Source organism: Nerophis ophidion, linkage group LG01 (assembly GCF_033978795.1).
Source record: "Nerophis ophidion isolate RoL-2023_Sa linkage group LG01, RoL_Noph_v1.0, whole genome shotgun sequence".
In the NCBI taxonomy this organism is placed as follows: Eukaryota; Metazoa; Chordata; class Actinopteri; order Syngnathiformes; family Syngnathidae; genus Nerophis; species Nerophis ophidion.
In genome coordinates this window covers 59,420,596-59,444,136 of record NC_084611.1, presented here as the reverse complement: position 1 = coordinate 59,444,136, position 23,541 = coordinate 59,420,596, and the positions used below count along the sequence as shown (strand labels likewise).

At 40.5% G+C, this 23,541-nt stretch overlaps 1 protein-coding gene across 1 annotated transcript in view; it reads left to right on the top strand.

The window, feature by feature from the left end:
- maml3 (mastermind-like transcriptional coactivator 3) overlaps window positions 1-23,541 on the top strand; it is a 328,731-nt gene that overhangs the window by 288,763 nt on the left and 16,427 nt on the right. The window contains exon 4 of the mRNA XM_061908491.1: window positions 19,180-19,440. Coding sequence (XP_061764475.1) covers window positions 19,180-19,440 — 261 coding nt within the window. The remainder of the gene's footprint in view (window positions 1-19,179; window positions 19,441-23,541) is intronic.

Sequence of the window (23,541 nt, the reverse complement as noted above, 5' to 3'; positions counted from 1 at the left end):
CTCCGGACAGAAGGGGGACCGGCAGTGCGGCTGCATCAAAAGAGATGTTGTATATTCCATCCGTCCTTCCATCCATCTTCTTCCGCTTATCCGAGGTCGGGTTGCGGGGACAGCAGCCTAAGCAGGGAAGCCCAGACTTTCCTTTCCCCAACCACTTCGTCCAGCTCTTCCCGAGGGATCCCGAGGGATTCCCAGGCCAGCCGGGAGACATAGTGTACCCAACGTGTCCTGGGTCTTGCTCGGGGCCTAAACACGGTTTTCGGGTGGCATCCTAACCAGATGCCCGAACCACCTCATCTGGCTCCTCTCAATGTGGAGGAGGAGCGGCTTTACTTTGAACTCCTCCCGGATTGCAGAGCTTCTAACCCTATCCGCCACCCGGCGGAAGAAACTTATTTTGGCCGCTTGTACCCATGATCTTGTCCTTTCGGTCATAACCAAAAGCTCATGACCATAGGTGAGGATGAGTACGTAGATCGACCGGTAAATTGAGAGCTTTGCCTTCCGGCTAAGCTCCTTCACCACCACAACGGATCGATACAGCGTCCGCATTACTGAAGACGCCGCACCGATCCGCCTGTCGATGTCACAATCCACTCTTCCCTCACTCGTGAACAAGACTCCTAGGAACTTGAACTCCTCCACTTGGGGAAGGGTCTCCTCCCAAACCCGGAGATGGCACTCCACCGTTTTCCGGGAGAGAACCATGGACTCCGACTTGGAGGTGCTGATTGTCATCCCAGTCGCTTCGCACTCGGGTGTGAACCGATCCATGGGGGAGCTGAAGATCTTGGCCAGTTGTAACCATCAGGACCATATCATCTGCAAAAAACAGAGACCTAATCCTGCAGCCACCAAAAAGGATCCCCTCAACACCTTGACTGTGCCTAGAAATTCTGTCCATAAAAGTTATGAACAGAGTCAGTGACAAAGGGCAGCCTTGGCGTAGTCCAACCCTCACTGGAAACGTGTGCAACTTACTGCCGGCAATGAGGACCATGCTCTGACACTGATCGTACAGGGAGCGGATCGCCACAATCAGACAGTCCAATACCCCATACTCTCTGAGCACTCCCCACAGGACTTCCCGAGGGACACGGTTGAAGGCTTTCTCCAAGTCCACAAAGCACATGTAGACTGGTTGGGCAAACTCCCATGCACCCTCAAGGACCCTGCCGAGAGTATAGAGCTGGTCCACAGGTCTACGACCAGGAAAAAAACCACACTGTTCCTCCTGAATCCGAGGTTCGACTATCCGGCGTAGCCTCCTCTCCAGTACACCAGAATAGACCTTACCGGGAAGGCTGAGGAGTGTGATCCCACGATAGTTGGAACACACCATCCGGTTCCCCTTCTTAAAGAGAAGAACCACCACCCCTGTCTGCCAATCCAGAAGTACCGCCCCCGATGTCCACGCGATGCTGCAGAGTCTTGTCAACTAAGACAGACCCAGTGTCCAGAGCCTTAAGGAACTCCGGGCGGGTCTCATCCACCCCCGGGCCCTTGCCACCGAGGAGCTTTTTAACTATCCCAGCAATCTCAGCCCCAGAAATAGGAGAGCCCACCACAGATTCCCCAGGCACGGGGGGGGGGCAACAAGAATTTTTACCCCAGCCCGTCGCCTCTCACTGCATGCAACGCCAGTGTGGAAGAGAGTCCAGCCCCTCTCGAGAGAACTGGTTCCAGAGCCCTTGCTGTGCGACGAAGTGAGTCCGACTATATCCAGCCGGAACTTCTCCACCTCGCGCACTACCTCAGGCTCCTTCCCCCCCAGCGAGGTGACATTCCATGTCCCAAGAGCTAGCTTATGTAGCCGAGGATCGACCACCAAGTGCCCTGCCTTCGACTGCCGCCCAGCTCACATCACACCCGACCTCTATGGCCCCTCCCATGAGTGGTGAGCCCATTGGAGGGGGTACCCACGTTGCCTCTTCGGGCTGTGCCCGGCCGAGCCCCATGGGGACCGGCCCGTCCCCCAAGCGCTCGCCATCCGGAGGGTGGCCCCGGTGACCCACGTCTGGGCGAGAGAAATCGGAGCCTCTGTTTTTGCTAAGTCAGGACAGCACACCCTGACCATAAAAGGATATGCTCGTGTGTAAGTGTCTGGAAAGACAACAGATGCAGGTCGTATCTTTGACTCTGTCATTAAGCTAATCATGTAGTCTCTTGTCACTGATAGGGCCATCACCTTTGCATACCAAGGTCCAATTTTATTGCCTTTTCTTCCGCGAGAACTAATCCAATCCACACTCAAACCTCAATACTAAAAGGCCCTATGTTATTATGTTCCCAAACTGAAATGCTACTATTTACTTAAAGCTGGTGGTTGGCTTTGAATTAATCAATACAAACATTCACCATATGCAAAACATGAGTTAATTAATTCACTTAAGCAATCAGTAGGTTTTCTGCTTCCTTAGACCCAAGCACCTTTACTAACCGATGATGATGTTGTCACATTTAAGACCAACTTCAATCGACTTTTTCTGACTCTAGCACCAGCTAAAAACACTCTAGGCTCTCATAAGAAAACCTTGTCCATGGGTCAATGAAGCTGAATTAATGTCTATTTTCTGGAGAAGCTGTCAAAAAGTGGAACGTTTGTGGAAAGCTACAACGCTAGAAGTGCATGGACTCCATTTTAAAGAAATGATAATGAAACTAAGTGAAATGATACAACGCGCTCACTCAGTTTGTTTTCCACATCTTGTTTTGCATAAAAGTCTTATTTGACACAATTGAAAACAACATTCAAACTCACATTCACACACTAGGGCCAAGTTTGTGTTGCCAATCAACCTATCCCAAGGTGGGATGTACCCGGAGGGAACCCACGCATTCACGAGGAGAACAAGGAAACCCCCACACAGAAAGACTCCGAGGCAGGTAATCGAACTGTGAAGCACGACCACTATCCACTGGTCCACAGTGCTGCCCTGTTCCTAGTCCACTGCTCTTAAATATTTTTGATGTTGTCGGTTGGGTGGTAAAATTGACACACTTTTAACTACAGTCTGGCTTGATCCCCATTTTTTTCAACAATCTTTGGTGACTCCAATTTTTACAAAGACTAATCTTAATCTGGTAGAGCCTATAAATTACTGGCCCATATAAAAACTTCCCTTCCCATGGAAAACGTGGTAGCTAATAGGGGTGGGAGAAATAATCATTTTTTTTTAGATGCATTGCAATTCGGACATGGACAATTATAAAATCGTTTAGTCAATGATTGATAGTAGATGTATTAATTGTAAATAAAGTAATGTAGACAGTTCTAAAATGTGGCTGACTTACCGAGAAAGCCGACCAGCTCCATTGTTATAGGGCACTTATGTTCTAGTTTTGCACACATTTCCATGAATTTAAGAAATGTGATGGAAATTCCTTGTATGCACTGTTTTTTTAAAACTTGTAAGTGATAAATGTTTAGTGAAACGAAAATAAATGTAAAACTGCATCAAATCACATAAGTTAAAAATGCGTAACTAATTGATTTTTACCAAATCTTTAGCTCTTGAATCCTAATTGTAACCCAATGGTGAGGTGGCCAAAGATTCTCACCTCGAGGAGCAAAGCTTCTAACCTCATTTTTGGAACATCATGATTTTTGTGATAAATATCAATCTGGCTATAGGTCAAGTCACTCCACCGAAACTGCTCTTTTAAAAGTTTTCAGTGACGTGATGATGGCCACTGACTTTGGTCGCTAAACGGTTTTGGTTTTACTCAATTTGACATCTGCCTTTGACACTACTGTGTGTCACAATGTACTGATTCATTGATTTAAATCTTAGAGGGGTTGTCTGGTGCTGTTCTCCAGTGGTTTACTTTTTATATAAATGGAAAAACTTTTAATGTAGCTTTTAATGACGTGGAGTTGCTCAGGGCTCTGTTTTGGCGCCTGTTTTATTGTTGTTGTACCTGATGCCTCTTGGTTTGTGGTTCTATAATATAGACCATTTCTAAATAATTTCTATGCAGATGATATTCTCCTCTATTGCTCCTTTCATGATTCAGAGTTTCACTATTTATCTGAGTTCTTGGAATGTGTATCTTGTATCAAAAACTCAATACCTTCAAATTTCCTTTAGATATATTCTAACAAAACGAAAACTCTTATAATTGCTCCCGGTAAAAAGATTCCCCTAAACAAGAACTCCCATGGTGCTTTGGGTGCAGCTCTTAAAACCAACCTCAGAAACCTTGATCAGTCAATGTTTTGGAGCGTCACTGTTGTCTACTGACCAAAAACTGTTTATATCATCTGAGAAATAGTATCTCTGAAATGAGGAATTTGTTGTCAAATGTTATACATTCATCTCGTCTCACATTGACTATTTTAATTCTGTTTCTAAAGAGACTTCAGACTGTATAGAATGTGGCTGCCAGACTTTTGGCCGGTGCACCCAGAACAGCTCACATTCCCCCCATCTATCCAGTTTTCATTGGCTTCCAGTCAAATTTTGCACTTTTTTGGGATTTTGCTTATCGTTCACATTCATTATGAGAGACAAGAACACACATGTCTTTTTTTGGAAGATGTGGCTAATAGGAGTTATCGTTGTAGCCTTCAAAGCCCTATAAAACAACTTGAAAACCTTCCATCAATGTTTGGTATAGACAGTGCAAGTCTTTATATAATGTAACAGACATGTTCATAACAATATGCAATATGTTCATTATTTACTGTATTTTGGTCATTTTATGAACGCCGGAAAAAATTATTTGGCGCATTTATTTGCGTTACAATATCAGCGCACCTCTGACTTTTGGCAACAACTTGGTTCCTACTTCCGAATACAAAACGGTTGAGTGTGTTCGAATCCTGACAGATTCGATAAAAAACAACAAAGACGGCTATCTTTGGACAAATGAGGATTCACAACCTTATCTTTATGGATATGAATTTATGGAGGATGAACTACTGCTTTTAGAAGCCAGCACGAAATAAGAGTGAAACAGAAGCCGAGACAGTGAGGTGAAAGTGAAGCTGCAAAATGTGTAACTTGAAGCCAAGCTATTTCGACATAAATGGTGTGCTTACCCATAATTAACCGGAAAAAAACATCCCTGGCCTGTTGGACCAAATAGACAACTGTACATCGAGTGAGTCACACTTTATATTGATCATGATACACCAGCACGTCATGCATGTATCATGAAACAGCATACACTGTCTGGCTGGCTGTGTACAAACAAAACATGAAATGTGGTCTAATACTGTACAGATACTGTAGATAGATGTTGCTACAGTTTGGTTATTATACCGGGTAAATGAACTATTTTTGATGGTTTTTGAATGCATTTTAAAGGGATTTAGTGTTAGGATTGATCGCTCCCATTAGCTGCATTGCTGGCCACCAAGAACCAGCCAATTTTTACATGTTAGAAAAGCGGGACAAAAAACTTGTGTCGTCTTTAATCTCATAATGATTGTAAATAATAGGCAACATTTTTAAAAAAAAACGTGTAGTTCTCCTTTAATATTTTCGGTCTTTAGACCAGGGTCTCCTAAAGATCCCCAAAACTCATTTTAAAACCATGGGAGACCTGCCATTCCAGGCTTTAGCCTCCAGAGTCAGTAATGACTTGAAGCAGTCCTTTTGTGAGCTTGACTATGTTAACTGTTTTAAAAAAAACATTTGATTTTGCTTTTTAGAAAAGCTTTTAGTTAATGGAATTTTTAACCTCTTTTTTTAAATGCACTTTTTTATCATTTTTATCCTTCTTATGATGAGGCCCCTGTTGTTTAAGTTAAATTGTTGACATTTTCACCTGTGTTTTGTACAGCACTTTGTGATTTTTATCTGTGAAAAGCATTTTATAAATAAAATTCACTTACTTACTTACAAACTCACTGCCTATCATGTTAGCGTTAATAATTGTGAAATTGAAATTAATGCCGTGTCATTTAAATGAGCAAAACGAGAGATAGATTCTGAGTTGCTCCGAGGCGGGCAGTAAGTACGAGCTTCAGTTTGGCTGTAACTTCTCTTTTCACCACGGCAGGGAAAAGTACATGCTGCACAGACAAGCAGTGAATAAGTTTTGTGATCAAAAGCTTGAACCAATTTGCCACAGTGCTCCTGATTTTCAAGAGGTGAATATTCAATAGTGTTCGGAGACAAATTTCATGTTTTCCTGCAACTACATTTCACTCAGTCATTATATATAATATGGATGAAACTCATACAGTTAGAACATTCATTCTCAAATATTTGAGAAGCTCTGAGTTAGAATATATCCAGGCATATCAGCAATTTACAAGCACTGTTTCCATATGAGGTGGGAAATTGTGTTAGATGTAAATATAAACGGAATACAATGATTTGCAAATCCTTTTCAACCCATATTCAATTGAATGTACTACACAGACACGATATTTGCTGTTTAAACTCATAAACTTTATTTTTTTTTGCAAATAATCATTAACTTAGAATTTCATGGCTGCAACATGTGCCAAAGTAGTTGGGAAAGGACATTTTCAACACTGTGTTACATCAGCTTTTCTTTTAACAACACTCAATAAACGTTTGGGAACTGAGGAAACTAATTGTTGAAGCTTTGAAAGTGGAATTCTTTCCCATTCTTGTTTTATGTAGAGCTTCATTCGTTCAACAGTCCGGGGTCTCCGCTGTCGTATTTTACGCTTCATAATGCGTCACACATTTACGATGGGATACAGGCCAGGAAAGTATCCCCAAACTTTTTTTACGAAGCCATACTGTTGTAACACTTGCTGAAATAATTAAGGGTGTCCATAAAAAAGACGGTGCATAGATGGCAGCATATGTCTTTCCAAAACCTGTATGTACCTTTCAGCATTAATGGTGCCTTCACAGATGTGTAAGTTACCCATTCTTTGGCCACTAATGCAACCCCCATACCATCACAGATGCTGGCTTTTGAACTTTGCGTCGAATCTGTCTGGATGGTCCGCTTCCCCTTTGGTCCGGATGACACGATGTCAAATGTTTCCAAAAAGAATTTGAAATGTGGACTTGTCCTACCACCGAACACTTTTCCACTTTGCATCAGTCCATCTTAGATGATCTCGGGCCCAGAGAAGCCGGCGGCGTTTCTGGATGTTGTTGATAAATGGCATTCGCTTTGCATAGGAGGGCTTTAACTTGCACTTACAGATGTGGTGACGAACTGTATTTAGTGACAGTAGTTTTCTGAAGTGTTCCTGAGCCCATGTAGTTATATCCTTTTGAGATTGATGTCGGTTTTTGATACAGTGCCGTCTGACGGATCGAAGGTCACAGTCATTCAATATTGGTTTCCGGCCATGTCGCTTACGTGGAGTGATTTCTCCAGATTCTCTGAACCTTTTGATGATACTATGGACCGTTGCATTTTGAGAAACGTTGTTCTTAAACTGTTTGACTATTTGCTCACGCAGTTGTGGACAAAGGGGTGTACCTCGCCCCATCCTTTCTTGTGAAAGACTGAGCATTTTTTCGCACCCACCTGTTCCCAATTAGCCTGCACACCTGTGGGATGTTCCAAATAAGTGTGTGATGAGCATTCCTCAACTTTATCAGTATTTATTGCCACCTTACCCAACTTCTTTTTTACGTGTTGCTGGCATCAAATTCTAAAGTTAATGATTATTTGCAAAAAAAAAAAAAAGTTTATTAGTTTGAACATCAAATATGTTGCCTTTGTAGCATATTCAAGTGAATATGGGTCATACTTGCCAACCTTGAGACCTCTGATTTCGGGAGGTGGGGCTGGGGGGGCGTGGTTAAGAGTTAAGTATTTCATATATATAAGAAATAATTGACATTCAGTGAATTCTAGCTATCTATATATTTTTTTTATTTTATATATATATATTTATATATATATATATATATATATATATATATATATATATATATATATATATATATATATATATATATATATATATATAAAATAAATACTTGAATTTCCGTGTTCATTTATTTACACATATACGTACACATAACACTCATCTACTCATTGTTGAATTAAGGGTTGAATTGTCCATATTCTTTGTCACTATTTTTCTAACCATATGCATGCACAGCTAGACTCTCTGGCGGTGGTGTCAGAGAGAAGAAGTCTAGCAAAACTCCTAGCCATTATGGACAATACCTCCCACCCACTACATTCGGACCTTTCGGAGAGAATGAGCACGTTCAGTGGAAGGCTCAGACTCCGAATATGTATCACGGAACAACACAGGAGGTCCTTCATACCGACAGCCATCAGACTGTATAAACAGTATAATGCATATGTTCCTTGACTGCACTTAAATGTAGAATATATGTAGAATATATTTCTATTATTCATATATTATTTATTATATATATAATATATTATATATATTATATTATTTATTATTATCATTGTTTATTGTGAGCGAACTGTGGTGCTGAATTTCTCCCAGGGATCAATAAAGTACATTCTCTTCTACATTGTATTCTCTTCTATGTACAGTAGATGGCAGTATTGTCCTGTTTAAGAGTCTCACAACATTGCTGAGTCAGGTCCGCATGGAGCGTGGCCTTCGGGAAATTTTCGGGAGAAAATTTGTCCTGGGAGGTTTTCGGGAGAGGCGCTGAATTTCGGGAATCTCCCAGAAAATCCGAGAGGGTTGAAAATGATTTGCAAATCATTGTATTTCGTTTATATTTACATCTAACACAATTTCCCAACTCATATGGAAACGGGGTTTGTAACTTCAAATGTGTAACTAAAATTTATCATATTTTTGATGATCATAGCTTACAGTTTTTGAAGACTCCACATTTTCTGAGATTTTCAATTCAAGGTTTTAATGAACCGTAAGCCATAATTATCAAAATTATTATATCAAAAGAAGGCTGGAAAGATCTTGAGTTGCATGTTATGTAGAGTATATGATAGTTTTATCCTGTAAATCTACAAAAAAAAAAACTCGGTGTCACCTTGTAAACACTCAAAACCAGACTTTCTTGCCTCTGCCAGAAAGGTTATGTTTTGTTAGCAACATAACTCAACCACTTCTGGACAGATTTAATATCCAAAAAACAATACATTTTAACTACAAGTATAAACACACTTCATATCCTGCTTACCTTGTTCAACGCCCCTATCTTGCCCTTCTTGTGCTTCGCAGACTATTCTGGGGGATGGAGTTTATTTACAGAGCCGGAAAACGCTAGAACGCTAGAGAAAAACTACACTCACACAGTTTTGTTTGATACCATTACAGCATCACGATATTATTGAGAAGACTTTGAAACTGAAATACCGGGGTATTTATAATACATCGCACTCATGTATGCTATATTGAAAACATTTAAAACAATGTCTGTGTAAACCAACACAACACAAATCTATGTTTTGTTTTTTTTAGCTTTACTACATTACGATAGGACATACAAATATGCATGAAAACAGCCCTACAGACACCACACATCGGCCGGTTTATTAAGTATGAATTGTTTTGTTTGTATTGTAAAACAAAGATTGAATGAATGAATGAATGAAGAATCATTTTGAGCAGAACGCTATGGACGGTTATACTTGCGGTTTAAGGCACTAAACAGAAAGTCGATTTTCAACCCGCAGAAACTGCGGTGAGTGAAATTGTCCAAAAGATGGCACCATAGCACAAACTATTACACACCTTTTCAGTGCCTCTGTATGAATGAGGCTAGGATCCTTCAACGTATTTACAAAGATGTTGAAGATTTTCTACGAGTCGGTGGTGGCGGGCGCCTTCTTGTACGCCGTGGCCTGCTTGGACAGCAGACACATTGGACAAGCTGGTAAAGAAGGCCAGTAACGCGGTGGGAGTGGAGATAGACTTTCTGGCGGTGGTGTCGGAGAGAAGAAGTCTAGCAAAATTTCTAGCCATTATGGACAACACCTCCCACCCACTACACTCGGACATTGCGGAGAAAATGAACATGTTCAGTGGAAGGCTCAGACTCCCAAAATGCAACACAGGACGACACAGGAGGTCCTTCATACCGACAGCCATCAGACTGTATAATGCATATTATCCTTTTGACTGTACTTATATGTAGAATATATGTGGAATTTATTTATATTATTAATATATATTATACTACTATATCATATATATAATATGATATAAATCATATTATTTATTATTATTATTATTGTCTATTGTGAGCAAACTGTGGTGCTGAATTTCCCCCAGGGATCAATAAAGTACGTTCTATTCTATTGATGTCAGTGAACCAGTCAGTGTGATTGGCATAAATGGCTTCCACTGTTTGCAATGTAAATTGTTTATCATAATCAGTTTAAAAAAAAATAAAAGTATGCCTTATATCCCCGCCTGCTCGTCCACTATTGACCATAATTGGCCCGTAATGCTATAAGCTCCTCAATAATACTTCACCTTTAATCACTGGAGCAAGCGAAAACAGATCGAGAGGAATATTTAGCCAGGAAGAAAATTAGATGCAGATGAATAAGATATATTTTGTTTGCTTGTCACAGCAGTGTTTGGAAAAAAAATTTGGAAAATGAAGCGAATGGCAACGCATTATTGATTGGTGACCAGCACGCAGTCAGCTGGGATAGACTTCACAATAGGCAATGACATACTGTGATATGTTGCAACTCTGTTTATATAACTTGCTGGTCTCTAACAAAGATATTAATGGCAAATGTCGAAACATTAAGAGTTTGTAGTACATTTACCTTCATTCAAGTATTGATACCCAAACCATGACATCATCATATAATACAGTGGCGGGCCCTGCGTTTCTCACCTAGGCCTTCAGTACTTAGTCCGACTTTACCTCTCAAAATACCATAATTTATGTTACCGCATGGACACGGCAGAAGATATTATAGAGAAACACACTTGCACACTCCTACGTGTTGAAGCCCCTCAACAGTGTACAAAACGGTCTATTTTTCGGCGCATTTAGCATTCAATAAATCAACTTTAGCAATTAAAACATATCTTACATGGGTACAGTCAAAATTTAAATAATTGTATAAAACAAATGAACATTGAATATTTAAACTCACAATTTGTAGCACCCATTCAACGCTGTACGAGTTGAAAGTTAAAGTACCAATGATTATTGCACACTCACGAGATGTGGCGAAATTATTCTCTGCATTTGACCCATCACCGTTGATCACCCCCTGGGAGGGGAGGGGAGCAGTGAGCAGCAGCGGTGGCTGCGCCCGGGAGTACTTTTTGGTGATTTAACCCCCAATTCCAACCCTTGATGCTGAGTGCCAAGCAGGGAGGTAATGGATCCCATTTTATAGTCTTTGGTATGACTCGGCCAGGGTTTGAACTCACAATCTATCGATCTCAGGGTGGACACGCTAACCCAGACCTGGGCAAATTAAGGTCCGGGGGCCACATGCGGCCCGTTAAGCTTTTCAATCTGGCCCGCAGGACATTCCCAAATAATTATTTTAGATCTTTAAGATGGAAAGTGTAGCTGCCATTATGATGTGCAGTGATGTTTTCAAATGACCGGAAGTCTTCAACTATACAAAGTATTTCAATGGTTGGAATCCGCACTTTTGCATGATATTTTAGTGACTATATTAGTGCCAATATTATTTTGATACTTTACGGTACTTTTCGATACTTTTCTAAATAAAGGGGACCGGAAAAAATGCATTATTGGCTTTATTTTGACAAAAATCTTAGGGTGTGGCGGACGGGTACTTTTCAGAGGCGGTATGGTACCGAATATGATTCATTAGTATCGTGGTACTATACTAATTCCTGTATACCGTACAACCCTACTAGTGACTATGGTAACCCTACTAGTGACTATGGTAATCTATGTCACAGCGGCTCAGACTAGGCACCAAGCAGTGTGTGTGGGGAGCGTTTCCACAGAGTGTTTCCAGAGTCTGTCAGGGACAGATGCAGAAGGAGATTTTTACAAGAAAGTTCTAAAGTTCAGTGATATATCAGATTGTAGATGTTTTTTTCACCCTTCGCCTCCATATTTCACTGTTTGTTGCATTTTTTTTGCATTTGGCTTGCATTTTAAGGCGGTCTGTCATAACATTTTTAGCATTCAATCAGACTTTATTGTGATGTTTTATGTTAGCTTTCCCCCAGACACATTTTTTTCTTTAAATGTGGCCCCCCAAGTCAAAATAATTGCCCAGGCCTGCTCTAACCTCTAGGCAACTGAGTAGGTTAAGCCAGAGGTGCCATCATAGTCAATAGCTGGTCGTAGTCGGTGTGAAAGTGGTGGGCAAATCATTTCACCGCCAGGATAGCTTCCGGGGTTGGCCGACCTCGTCTCACAAGATGTAGCTTCTCTTAAGTATCCTTTTTCAAAATTGCTTTGCAAATGTATATCTGCCACCTAATCAACATGTTGCTCTCCTTCTTTTTGAGTACCGGTGAGTTTTCTGTGGCTTTCTATGGCTTGTATGGCTCCGGTGCCACTTCTTGTTTTTGCAACCTGTGATTGGATACTCATTTGGACCTCCCAAAAGTGAGTATCCAATCCCCTTTAACGTGAGGCCAGCTATAAGGCCTTACCAACAACAAATAATGATCCGGTTGGTTAAGCAATTGTCTCAACTGTATGTGTCTGTTCAGTAACAGCGCACGGACGCCTGCATTGTTGATTCTGAAGGCCCCGAGCAGCTTTGGTGCAGCATAGCAACATAAGCTAGCTGAATTCTGATTGGATAAAAAGTCTAACCTAAAAACAACAGCACTGGAAGATACATAATATGACATAAAGAGAATATAAATAATTTCAGATATTTAGGGAAAGTAAATTTGAAAAATTAATTTTATCTTTAATTAGGATCATGATTTCTGGTTTTGTTAGGCCAGCAGAGAAGGCTTTGCTGGCCCTGACGGCACACCACACCCCACCACTGGTATAATTCAGTTTGCATCAGGTGTTATTGTTGCTGTCCAAACCAGGACTGTGGTTAAACCAGACCAAAGGGTCCTGTGTGAAAGTTTACCAGTTGTCCTGTTTTTGTGTGTGTTCATCTCTAGCTGCAGAATAGAACCCCCAGAATTGTACAAGGTCATCTTTTTGTGAGGTGTTCAGTCGGCGCCAAGCTTAATGAAGCTGTGAGCGCCCCGTTTTCAAGCACAAACTGCTGCATCGGCAAAAGAAGGATGACGGGTGTTCTAAGTGTTTCATTACTCACCTTAATTGGAAAGACGCATTTGTACGTTCCGATCTCCATGTGATACACTTTGGCCAGCATTGAGTTGGCAGATGCCAATCCCTTTATAGTGTGCGTGTGTGTGTGCGTGTGTGTGTGCGTGTGCGTGTGTGTGTGTGTGTGTGTGTGTGTGTGTGTGTGTGTGTGTGTGTGTGTGTGTGTGTGTGTGTGTGTGTGTGTGTGTGTGTGTGTGTGTGTGAGTGTGTGTGCCTGCCTGCGTGCATGCGTGCGTACGTGTGTGTGTGTGCGCAAATTTGTGCACATGCGTGTAATGTCTTACACTTCCACACAGAAGAAAAAAACACTTTTCTGCTTTGCTGAGAGATGGGAATTTAATGAAGTACCCTTCCTGCTTCACATGTAATGTAATTGCCTGGTTCTGCATGTTTCCTAACTCAATAAAACGGATAGCCTCTACCACACACATACACATCCTCTACATGCAACCTGTCGTACCTTTTCGTTCACTGCATCCTCGCTTCTTTTCCTGCCACTAACAACCTGAAGTAAAAAAGAACATATGGCTCGTTGGACTGTGGATCGTCTTTATATTCATCAACATTCTTGATTAATTATCATTACCTTCATTTAATTAGCGTATATAAGCCGCACCTACTAAATTTTAGAAGAAAAAAAATGTTTTCATTTATTGGCCGCACCGGTCTATGTGACATTCATGGTTACTTTAACTTTAATAAGCCACAGATGTATACTTTGTGAAATTATTGCCCGAGAAAGATTTTGTAAATGTTTATTTACATACCTTAATTGTTTCTTAACGGTGTCTGTAACATGGCAGTAAAATTGCTGATCAAACAAAACAGAACTCATCGTCATGGACCCACTAGCTGCGGAAGCTAGCTCTCCAATCAACTAAATAGACCCAATAATTCCATGGTGACGTTTTGGTGAAATTAGGAAACTGGAACGATACAAACAGAATGCCTTTGGTTTTGGTAGCGTGATTTTCGGTGATCAAATTCTTTTTTCGGTGGTCAAATTTCGGTAGTTGACAATGGCACGCAAATAATGGGCTACATATCTATATATTCAAACTGTAACGACCAGCTAATGTCAATGTTTTATGTTCGCGTTGGTATACAAGACTCTGCAACATTGCATGGACATCGGGGACAGTACCTCTGGATTGTCAGACCGGGGTGGTGGTTTCTCTATTTAAGAAGGGGATCCCACTCCTCAGTCTTCCCGGTAAGGTCTATCATGGTGTACTGGAGAGGAGGCTACGCCGGATAGTCGAATCTCGGATTGAGGAGGAGCAGTGTGGTTTCGTCCTGGTCGTGGAACTCTGGACCAGCTCAATACTCTTGGCAGTGTGCTTGGGAGTTTTCCCAACCAGTCTACATGTGCTTTGTGGACTTGGAGAAGACATTCGACCATGTCTCTTGGGAAGTCCTGTGGGGAGTGCTCAGAGAGTATTGGGTATCGAACTGTCTGATTGTGGCGGTCCGCTTTCTGTATGATCAGTCTCAGAGCTTGGTCTGCATAGTAAGTCGAACCCGTATTCAGTGAGGCTTGGACTTTGCCAGGGCTGCCCTTTGTCACCGGTTCTGTTCATAACTTTTATCAGACAGAATTTTTTGGCGCTGTCAGGACATTAAGGGGATCCGGTTTGGTAGCTGCAGGATTAGGTCTCTGCTTTTTGCAGAAGACGTGGTCCTGATAGTTTCATCTGGCCAGGATCTCCAGCTCTCACTGGATCGGTTTGCAGCTGAGTGAGAAGCGACTGCAATGAGAATCATCACCTCTAAGTCTGAGTCCATGGTTCTTGCCCGGTAAAGGGTGGAGTGCCATCTCGGGGTTGGGGAAAAGTTCTTGCCCAAAGTGGAGGAGTTCAAGTACCTCGGAGTGTTGTTCACAAGTGAGGGAAAAGTGGATCGTGAGATCGGCAGGCGGATCAGTGCAGCGTCTTCAGTAATGTGTACCCTGCAGCGATCCATTGTGATGAAGAATTTACCAGTGGATCTACATTCCCATCCTCACCTATGGTCGTGAGCTTCGGGTTATGACCAAAAGGACAAGATCACGGGTACAAGTGGCTGAAATGAGTTTCCTCCGTCAGATGGCGGGGCTCTCCCTTAGAGATAAGGTGAAGGGTTCTGTAGGGAGGAGCTCAAAGTAAAGCCGCTGCTCCTCCGCATCGAGAGGAGCCAGATGAGGTGGTTTTGGTCAGGAGGCCACCCAGACGCCTCCCTGGGGAGGTGTTTAGGGCACGTCCGACGGGAAGACGAACGTGCCACGGGGAGGACCCAGGACATTTTGGGAAGACTCTGTCTCCTGGGAGGAGCTGGACGAAGTGGCTGGGTAGGGGGAAGTCTGGGCTTCTCTGCTTAGGCTGTTATGTTGAAGAGGTTCATTTAGCCTACTGATGTGTATTTATAAATGGTTGATTTATATAGGGTAGTAAGGTAAAGTGTTGTACCTGACAACACTTGATGGTACAATCCATATAACACGTCACGGACAACGTCACGCTAACATCACGTGACACCTCTGATGAAGGCTACAGAAGCAAAGTAGCCGAAACTTGGTACAGTGGTACCGGGCCGCGGCCCGATTGGTACCGGGCCACAGAATAATTTTTTTATTCATTTTTATTAAAAAAATTAAAAATAAAAAAACTTTTTTTTTTTTTTTAATTAAATCAGCATAAAAAAACACAATATACACTTACAATTAGTGCACCAACCAAAAAAACCTCGCTTTTTCATGACAAAGGAAAAAAAAAAAAGGGATATACATACATATATATATATATACATATATATATATATATATATATATATATATATTTATATATATATTTATATATATATGTATGTATATGTATGTATACATTTGTATATATATGTATGTATATATATATATATGTATGTATATATATATATATGTATGTATGTATATATATATGTATGTATATATATATATATACATATATATATATATATATTTCTAACTTGTTTTTGCAGTACTGTATAGTATAAAAACTGTATGCACAGTACTGCATAGGATATATTGTGTGTACGAAAATTACTGTATAGTATACACCTTGTCCGTGCAGTACTGTGTGTGTGTGTGTGTGTGTGTGTGCGTGCGCGTGTGTGTGTGTGTAAATGATAAATGGGTTTTACTTGTATAGCGCTTTTCTACCTTCAAGGTACTCAAAGCGCTTTAACACTACTTCCACATTTACCCATTCACACACACATTCACACACTGATGGAGGGAGCAGCCATGCAAGGCGCCAACCAGCACCCATCAGGAGCAAGGGTGAAGTGTCTTGCTCAGGACACAACGGACGTGACGAGGTTGGTACTAGGTGGGATTTGAACCAGGGACCCTCGGGTTGCGCACGGCCACTCTTCCACTGCGCCACGCCGTCCCTATATATATATATTTATGTATATATATATATATATATATATATATATATATATATATATATATATATATATATATATATATATATATATATATATACATATATATATATATATATATATATATATATATATATATATATATACATATATACATATACCATGTACGTGCAGTACTGTATAGTTTGTAACTCACACATGTATGTCCCGTGTACATTTAGTGCTGTATAGTATACATCATGTACATGTAGTACTGTATTTTATGTACCGTGAACATATAGTAGTCTATAGTACGTTCTGTGTACATCCAGTACTGTAATGTATGTACTGTGTACATGTAGTACTGCATAGTACATACTCTGTACATGTAGTGCTTTGTAGTATGTACCGTCTACATGCAGTACTGTATGCTATGTACAGTGTATATGTAGCACTGTATAGTACATACTGTGTACACGAAGTACATGCAGTGCTGTATAGTACACGCAGTACCACACGTACTCGCAGCATGTTTTCCAAAGAGATGGCAGGAGTTAAGTTTGTCGTGCTTAGAGGATGTGACAAAAGGCGAGTGTGGGGGAAAAGGCAGAATCGTAGATCAGAGCCGTCATGATTGAGCCATCTGCTAAGAGGAGACAGCGACACACACGCACACACAAACACACACACAGATGTTTGAAGGTCACTACTGCCACCTGTTGATTTTCTCTTGGAACTACGCCTCTGTAGACGAGAGCATGGATCAGATCTGCTGTAATCTCAGTTACCATTGCTACTGTTTTGTATAATAGTTGTGTTCAAATACTTTGTTGATGCATTTTTTGACGCACAACTTCCCTCTCCTCTTGCTTTGCTGCAGGTAGAAACAACGTCCGTTTTTCAGGTTGAGAAAGATTCATATTTGGTCCTATTAGAGATTAGCATACGGCTGAGTAGAGGGAAGTGCTCTTTATATGCTAATGAAGAGATCATGCATTGTGAGGACACTATCTGCAGTCATAGAAACCTCACTCCCTTACATTAGCGGCCGCTTTCATGCAGGCTCGGCCGTGTGGAAGGCAGTTGTTTGCAATATCATCCGACTGAAGCCACAAATAAGCATTGTAATGCTGGGGCAGAGCTGGGCAAATATTTTGACTCGGGGGCCACATTGAGAGACAAAAATGTGTCTGGGGGCCCAATGTGTATGTGTGTATAAATGATAACACATTTAGCTGTAAAAATCTGCTGTACTGTATGTTTTTTTCTTCAGTTCTGTTCAGTTTCATTTTATTTCGAACGTGCATACATGCTAGTTGTGTTATATTCGAAAATACTTACTTTATTAATGCTTTTTAGACAATACAAAGTCAGGCGCATGCGCACTGGTGTCGTTTGGCTTGATAGTCATGGCGTACAAACAACACGGACTTTGCTCCGGAGATTTCGCCTCTGCGTAAACGGAGCCAAGCGCTTGGTTTAATGTCATTTTCTCTCACTTCCCGCCGTACGTTTAAGAGCACAGTGCTGTGTTTAGATGGAGACAGGTGTGTACAATATTGGAGACAGACGCACTTGTCCCCACACTAAAAGTATACAACGAAGGAAAAAACTATTTGATGTTGCTTTCATTTTGTCAATACAGCGTTTATCAGCTGCTGTGACTGAGAATTAATGATGTAAGGAAACATGCGACAGGTAATGTGTCGTGAATGTTGTGACAACTTGTTTATAAAGTCTTTAGTTTGTTTACTGGGGTGATCACTCGTAACTTAATTTGACTGCAAACTTTATCAGTGTTCAAATAACATCAATACTAGCTATAATGTTTTGTCATTTCATCGAATTGAACGCAGGCTGTGAAGATTGTGTATTCGATGTGAGGGGTGTCGCTCTTTATTTTTGTTGGCCAAACTGTTATACTAATAGGAGGCGTTGGAGAAGAACAAAGCTTGTTTATTTGACTTTAACCAATTAGCCAGACTGCTTTGTGTTTTATTTTGATATCAAAATGTAAACACCAGATTTTTTTATATTACTTGTGTTTTTGCTGTGTTTTTGACACCACATGTACAAAGATAAGTTATACACATATATATATATATGTATATATATATATATATATGTATATATATATATGTATATATATATATATATATATATATATATATATATATGTATATATATATATGTATATATATATGTATATATATATATATATATATATATATATATATATATATATATATATATATATATATATATATACACCTTGGTGCAAGTTAGAGCACTCATTTAAGGCAACGCTTGCCTTGACTTAAAAAAGTTAAAATTCCATGTCTAAATATGTCAACGCCAGCTTAAGCGAGCACTTTTTATTGATAATAAGAACAGAATGGACCAAGACTTGATGAGTTGGTCAACACACACGGGTTGTCGGCATAAGCGGGATTGATGTATTCAGCTTCCACTTCGAAAGGAGAACAAAGTAGTTTACTCAGTTGGAAAATTAGCTACCTTGAATTTAAATGAGTCAACTTTAGAAGTGTGTCATCTCAAATTGACTTTATAATGGATTAATAAGAATTCATGAATAAGTGTTGTCATCTTTTTGCTGTCCCTGCAGGAGCAAGGCGTGGTGGGAATGTCCCGGCCACCCGGCGCCATCCCACCTCCACACCCCGCAGGTGGCGTGGCCTCAGGAGTGGGTCCCAACCAGGGCTCGGGTCCACCTCCGGGCTACGTGGGCAACCAGCAGCAAGCAGCCATGATGAAACAGATGATGGCGATGGAGCAGGAGAAGAGAGTGCAGATGCACATGATGGAACAGCAGAAGCAGCAGCTCTTCAGAGAGCAGAGGCAGCAGCAGCAACTTCTGGCCGAGCAGGTCAGCTCTTAAATTCAGACTTTCTTAAGATTTTCATCATCACGTCTGTACATTCCTATATGTTTGTGTCTGCAACTCTTACAACAGCAGCTTTGTTCGCTCGTCTTTCGCATTGTTGTCATTCATCCATTCATTCAGGCAGTCATTCAATCAAACTGGGCTATCATAAAACCGTTTTAACGGCAAAAACTAATTTATTTATTCAACACATTAACGCATGATGACAAGCCACGCTTCTCACAAAAACATAGCAGACAAGCAAGATGAGCCAGCTGGCTCTTTAGAGTTTACTACCAAAAGAACAATAGTGTTTGAGTGCGAAGTGTCAAGGTGCCATGACATTTTCTGCAGGTGCAGACAAAAAAAGTATTTATTGTGACACGAGGGGAGCTTAGTTGGAGCAGTAAGACACTCAAAGTATGAACAAAAACAAGAAGGCAGCCTAGCTCGGAAGCACATCTGGCACCACGTGGAAACTCGCCAATGGAATGTCAGGGTATCAGCGGAATATTGAAAAGTCTGTAAGGGTCATATCATACTTTTTTTTTCTACGTGTAAACAACTTCCTTGTGGTCTACATAAGATGGGATGGTGGTCCTTTGGTCAAAATGTTCCTTAGATTGTGTTTTACAGACAATCTTCAAGTCGCTTTGTCTTCTCATGATGTGCCCTTTTATAGTTTTATTTACGTGCTTCCCCATTGACAGCGTCTTCTCCCCGTCAGCCATGTTGTCATTTTGCCCTGCAACAAGAGGTTAGAGAATAAGAAGAAGCTTGTTGACTACAACTAAATTAAAATGGCAGACTAGAGCAAAGCTCTTTGAGTAAACTTCTACCATATATGGAGGTATCTGCTGGTGTAACTAAGGCAAAATATTTAAATAAGGGCCTACTATGCTAAACCAAGGTTTCTTATCTATTGGTACTTGTTTTTGTGTATTTGGGATCTGCGTACCGTATTTCCTTGAATAGCCGCCGGGGCGCTAATTAATTTAAAACCTCTTCTCACTCCTGCGCTTATTCAAGGCATGCGGTAAAAGTAATCAGGCGCTAATAGTTTTAAAACCTCTTCTCACCCCTGCGCTTACCAATGGCATGCAGTAAAAAATTGAATGTGATACAAAAAAAGAAAATGTATAAAAAATTATTCCGCGGGCCGGTGGTTGGGGACCACTGCTCTACAACATGTCATCACGCCCACCTTTACACCATGCTTTCTGCGTGGGTAACGGCCGGACGCATGCATTTCGCTGCTTTTTATCCGAGATTGCAATGCATACTTGGTCAACAGCCATACCGTTTACACTGAAGGTTGTGATATAAACAACTTTAACACTCTTACTAATATGCGCCACACTCTGTGAACCCTAACCAAACAAGAATAACAAACACATTTCTGGAGAACATCGGCTCTGTAACACATTATAAACGCAACATGAGAATTACCCAAAATGCCATGCATCCATGACTCTTGGCTATATTATACACGCGCCCCCAGCCCCGCCCACCGCAACCGACGCACGGAGAGGGGGCGGGGTGTATAATATAGCCAAGAGTCATGGATGCATGGCATTCTGGGTTATTCTTATGTTGCGTTTATAATGTGTTACAGAGCCGATGTTCTCCCGAAATGTGTTTGTTATTCTTGTTTGGTGTGGGTTCACAGAGTGTGGTGCATATTAGTAAGAGTGTTAAAGTTGTTTTATATCACAACCATTAGTGTGATTTGTATTGCTGTGGAACAAGACCCCTGGTTTACACATAGTAGAAGCAAAATAAAACTCCTCCGCCATTTTGAAAATGACGACAGGGGAAGCGTCACTCGTGACGTCACGACTTTGACCCGGCAGTAAAAGAAAGCATGCGCTAATACATTTCGGGAGCGAGTTTGACCCGACAGTAGTTTAAGGCAGGTGCATATTACCTGCCCGGCGGATATTCAAGGAAATACGGTCAGTCCCAAAAATGTGAAATCAAACTGTGGCGGCAATGCAGAGATATACCGCCTAATAGGACCTAAATAATTAGAATTTCAGTCCTTAAAATGTATTGAATTTTATCAAAACCTTGTGAAGAGTCTTAAATACAGCTATGAGCGGGATTAAAAGTATATGAACTTTGTTTAAAACAAATTCATAAACTTCAAACTCACTTTTAAATGTTTCGAATGTTGAGGACACTATTCGTATATAGAAAACAGAATTAATTAATTAGCTGTGTAGCCCGGTAACAATGTATTTAGCAACAGAGATTAAGCAAAGAAATCAAACAGTGTACTAATATGATCCACTTCACGAAACTCTTCAAACTCAAATTTTTTACAAAGTATAAAGAAGAAAAGCCGTTATAAACATTCTGAATTTATTTCATCCATCCATTAATTGTCTACATAATCTTATTTATCTCACCATATGAAATATAACTTACTTCACTAATTAGTATTTAGGGACCTATGTCCCAACGGGACAGAGAACCCTATTGAATTTCTAGCGTTTTCTTATTATTATTATTCTTTGATCGTTATTATAATACCGGTGTCTCTTTGAGCTGTAATTTGACCCCCTTAACATGCTTCAAAACTCACCAAATTGGACACACACATCAGGACTGGCGAAAATTGCGATCTAATCAAAAAACCAAACCCCAAAACTCAAAATTGCGCTCTAGCGCCCCCTAGGAAGAAAACAGAAACAAAACTGCCTCTAACTCCCAGTAGGAATGTTGTAGACACATGAAACAAAAACCTTTATGTAGGTCTCACTTAGACATATATTTCACCCCCAGCTAAAAAGAACAGGAAGTTTGCAATTCCCCCTTCAATACAAAAGATGACTGTAAATACTCTGTCCCATCCATCGCTGCTTGCAGCTTTAATTGTTATATTATTACTTATTTTAGTACATTGTGAATACATTGATAACAGGAAGTGAACAAAAGTTTTAGCAGATGCTATGTAAAGCAAAAAGGGGGAGGATGAAATAAACTCGGCTTCTTCCTACTCCTTTTCGAACCTGTTGAATAGAGAAACTGGAAATTGTGATGTATCATGTTGAATGCATGCATGTACGAAATAAACACAAACTCAACTCAACTATATCTGTGGGTCTAGTACAAACAAGTTCATGTGTGATTGAAGCCGGTGGATGGAAACGTATAAAAGGTTTTCACCGATATCATATCTGGGATCAGGACCCGGTTGTGGATCCACATAATGGAGGGCAGTGTTTGTAAACTTTGCGGTGAAAGTGAAAATCCAGGACAAGTCTGTGTCAAATGATGCTAAAAGACCACAAACACCTGTACAAGGATCAGTTTGTGAATAGGTGAGGACACTGTTAATATGTGGAATGTCACCTTGTCATGCTGAAGTAATAATGAGTTCTTGTTTATTTGCAACATACAGTATTTAAAAAAAAAAATCACTAAAAGCAGGCGAAAATGTATTCAATATGAAATACATTGCTGCTCAAATGTGAATGTTAGACACTTTCAATCCATAATCGCCTCTTCCTTTTTAGATACCGTATTTTTCGGAGTATAAGTCGCTCCGGAGTATAAGTCTCACCTGCCGAAAATGCATAATAAAGAAGGAATAAAACATATAAGTCGCACTGGAGTATAAGTCGCAGTTTTTGGGAAAATGTATTTGATAATACCCAACACCAAGAATAGACATTTGAAATAAATGAATAAATAAACAATAGTGAACAACAGGCTGAATAAGTGTATGTTATATGACGCATAAATAACCAACTGAGAAGGTGCCTGGTATGTTAACGTAACATATTATGGTAAGAGTCATTCAAATAACTATAAAATATAGAAAATGCTATACTTTTACCAAACAATCTGTCACTCCTAATCGCTAAATCCCATGAAATCTTATACGTCTAGTCTCTTACGTGAATGAGCTAAATAATATTATATGATATTTTACGGTAATGTGTTAATAATTTCACACATAAGTCGCTCCTGAGTAAAAGTCGCAACCCCGGCCAAACTATGAAAAAAGCTGCGACTTATAGTCCGAAAAATACGGTAATTGTTCTGTTTATTTTTCTCTCCTTCTCTCTGACATTCATCAAAGGCGGACATTCCCCT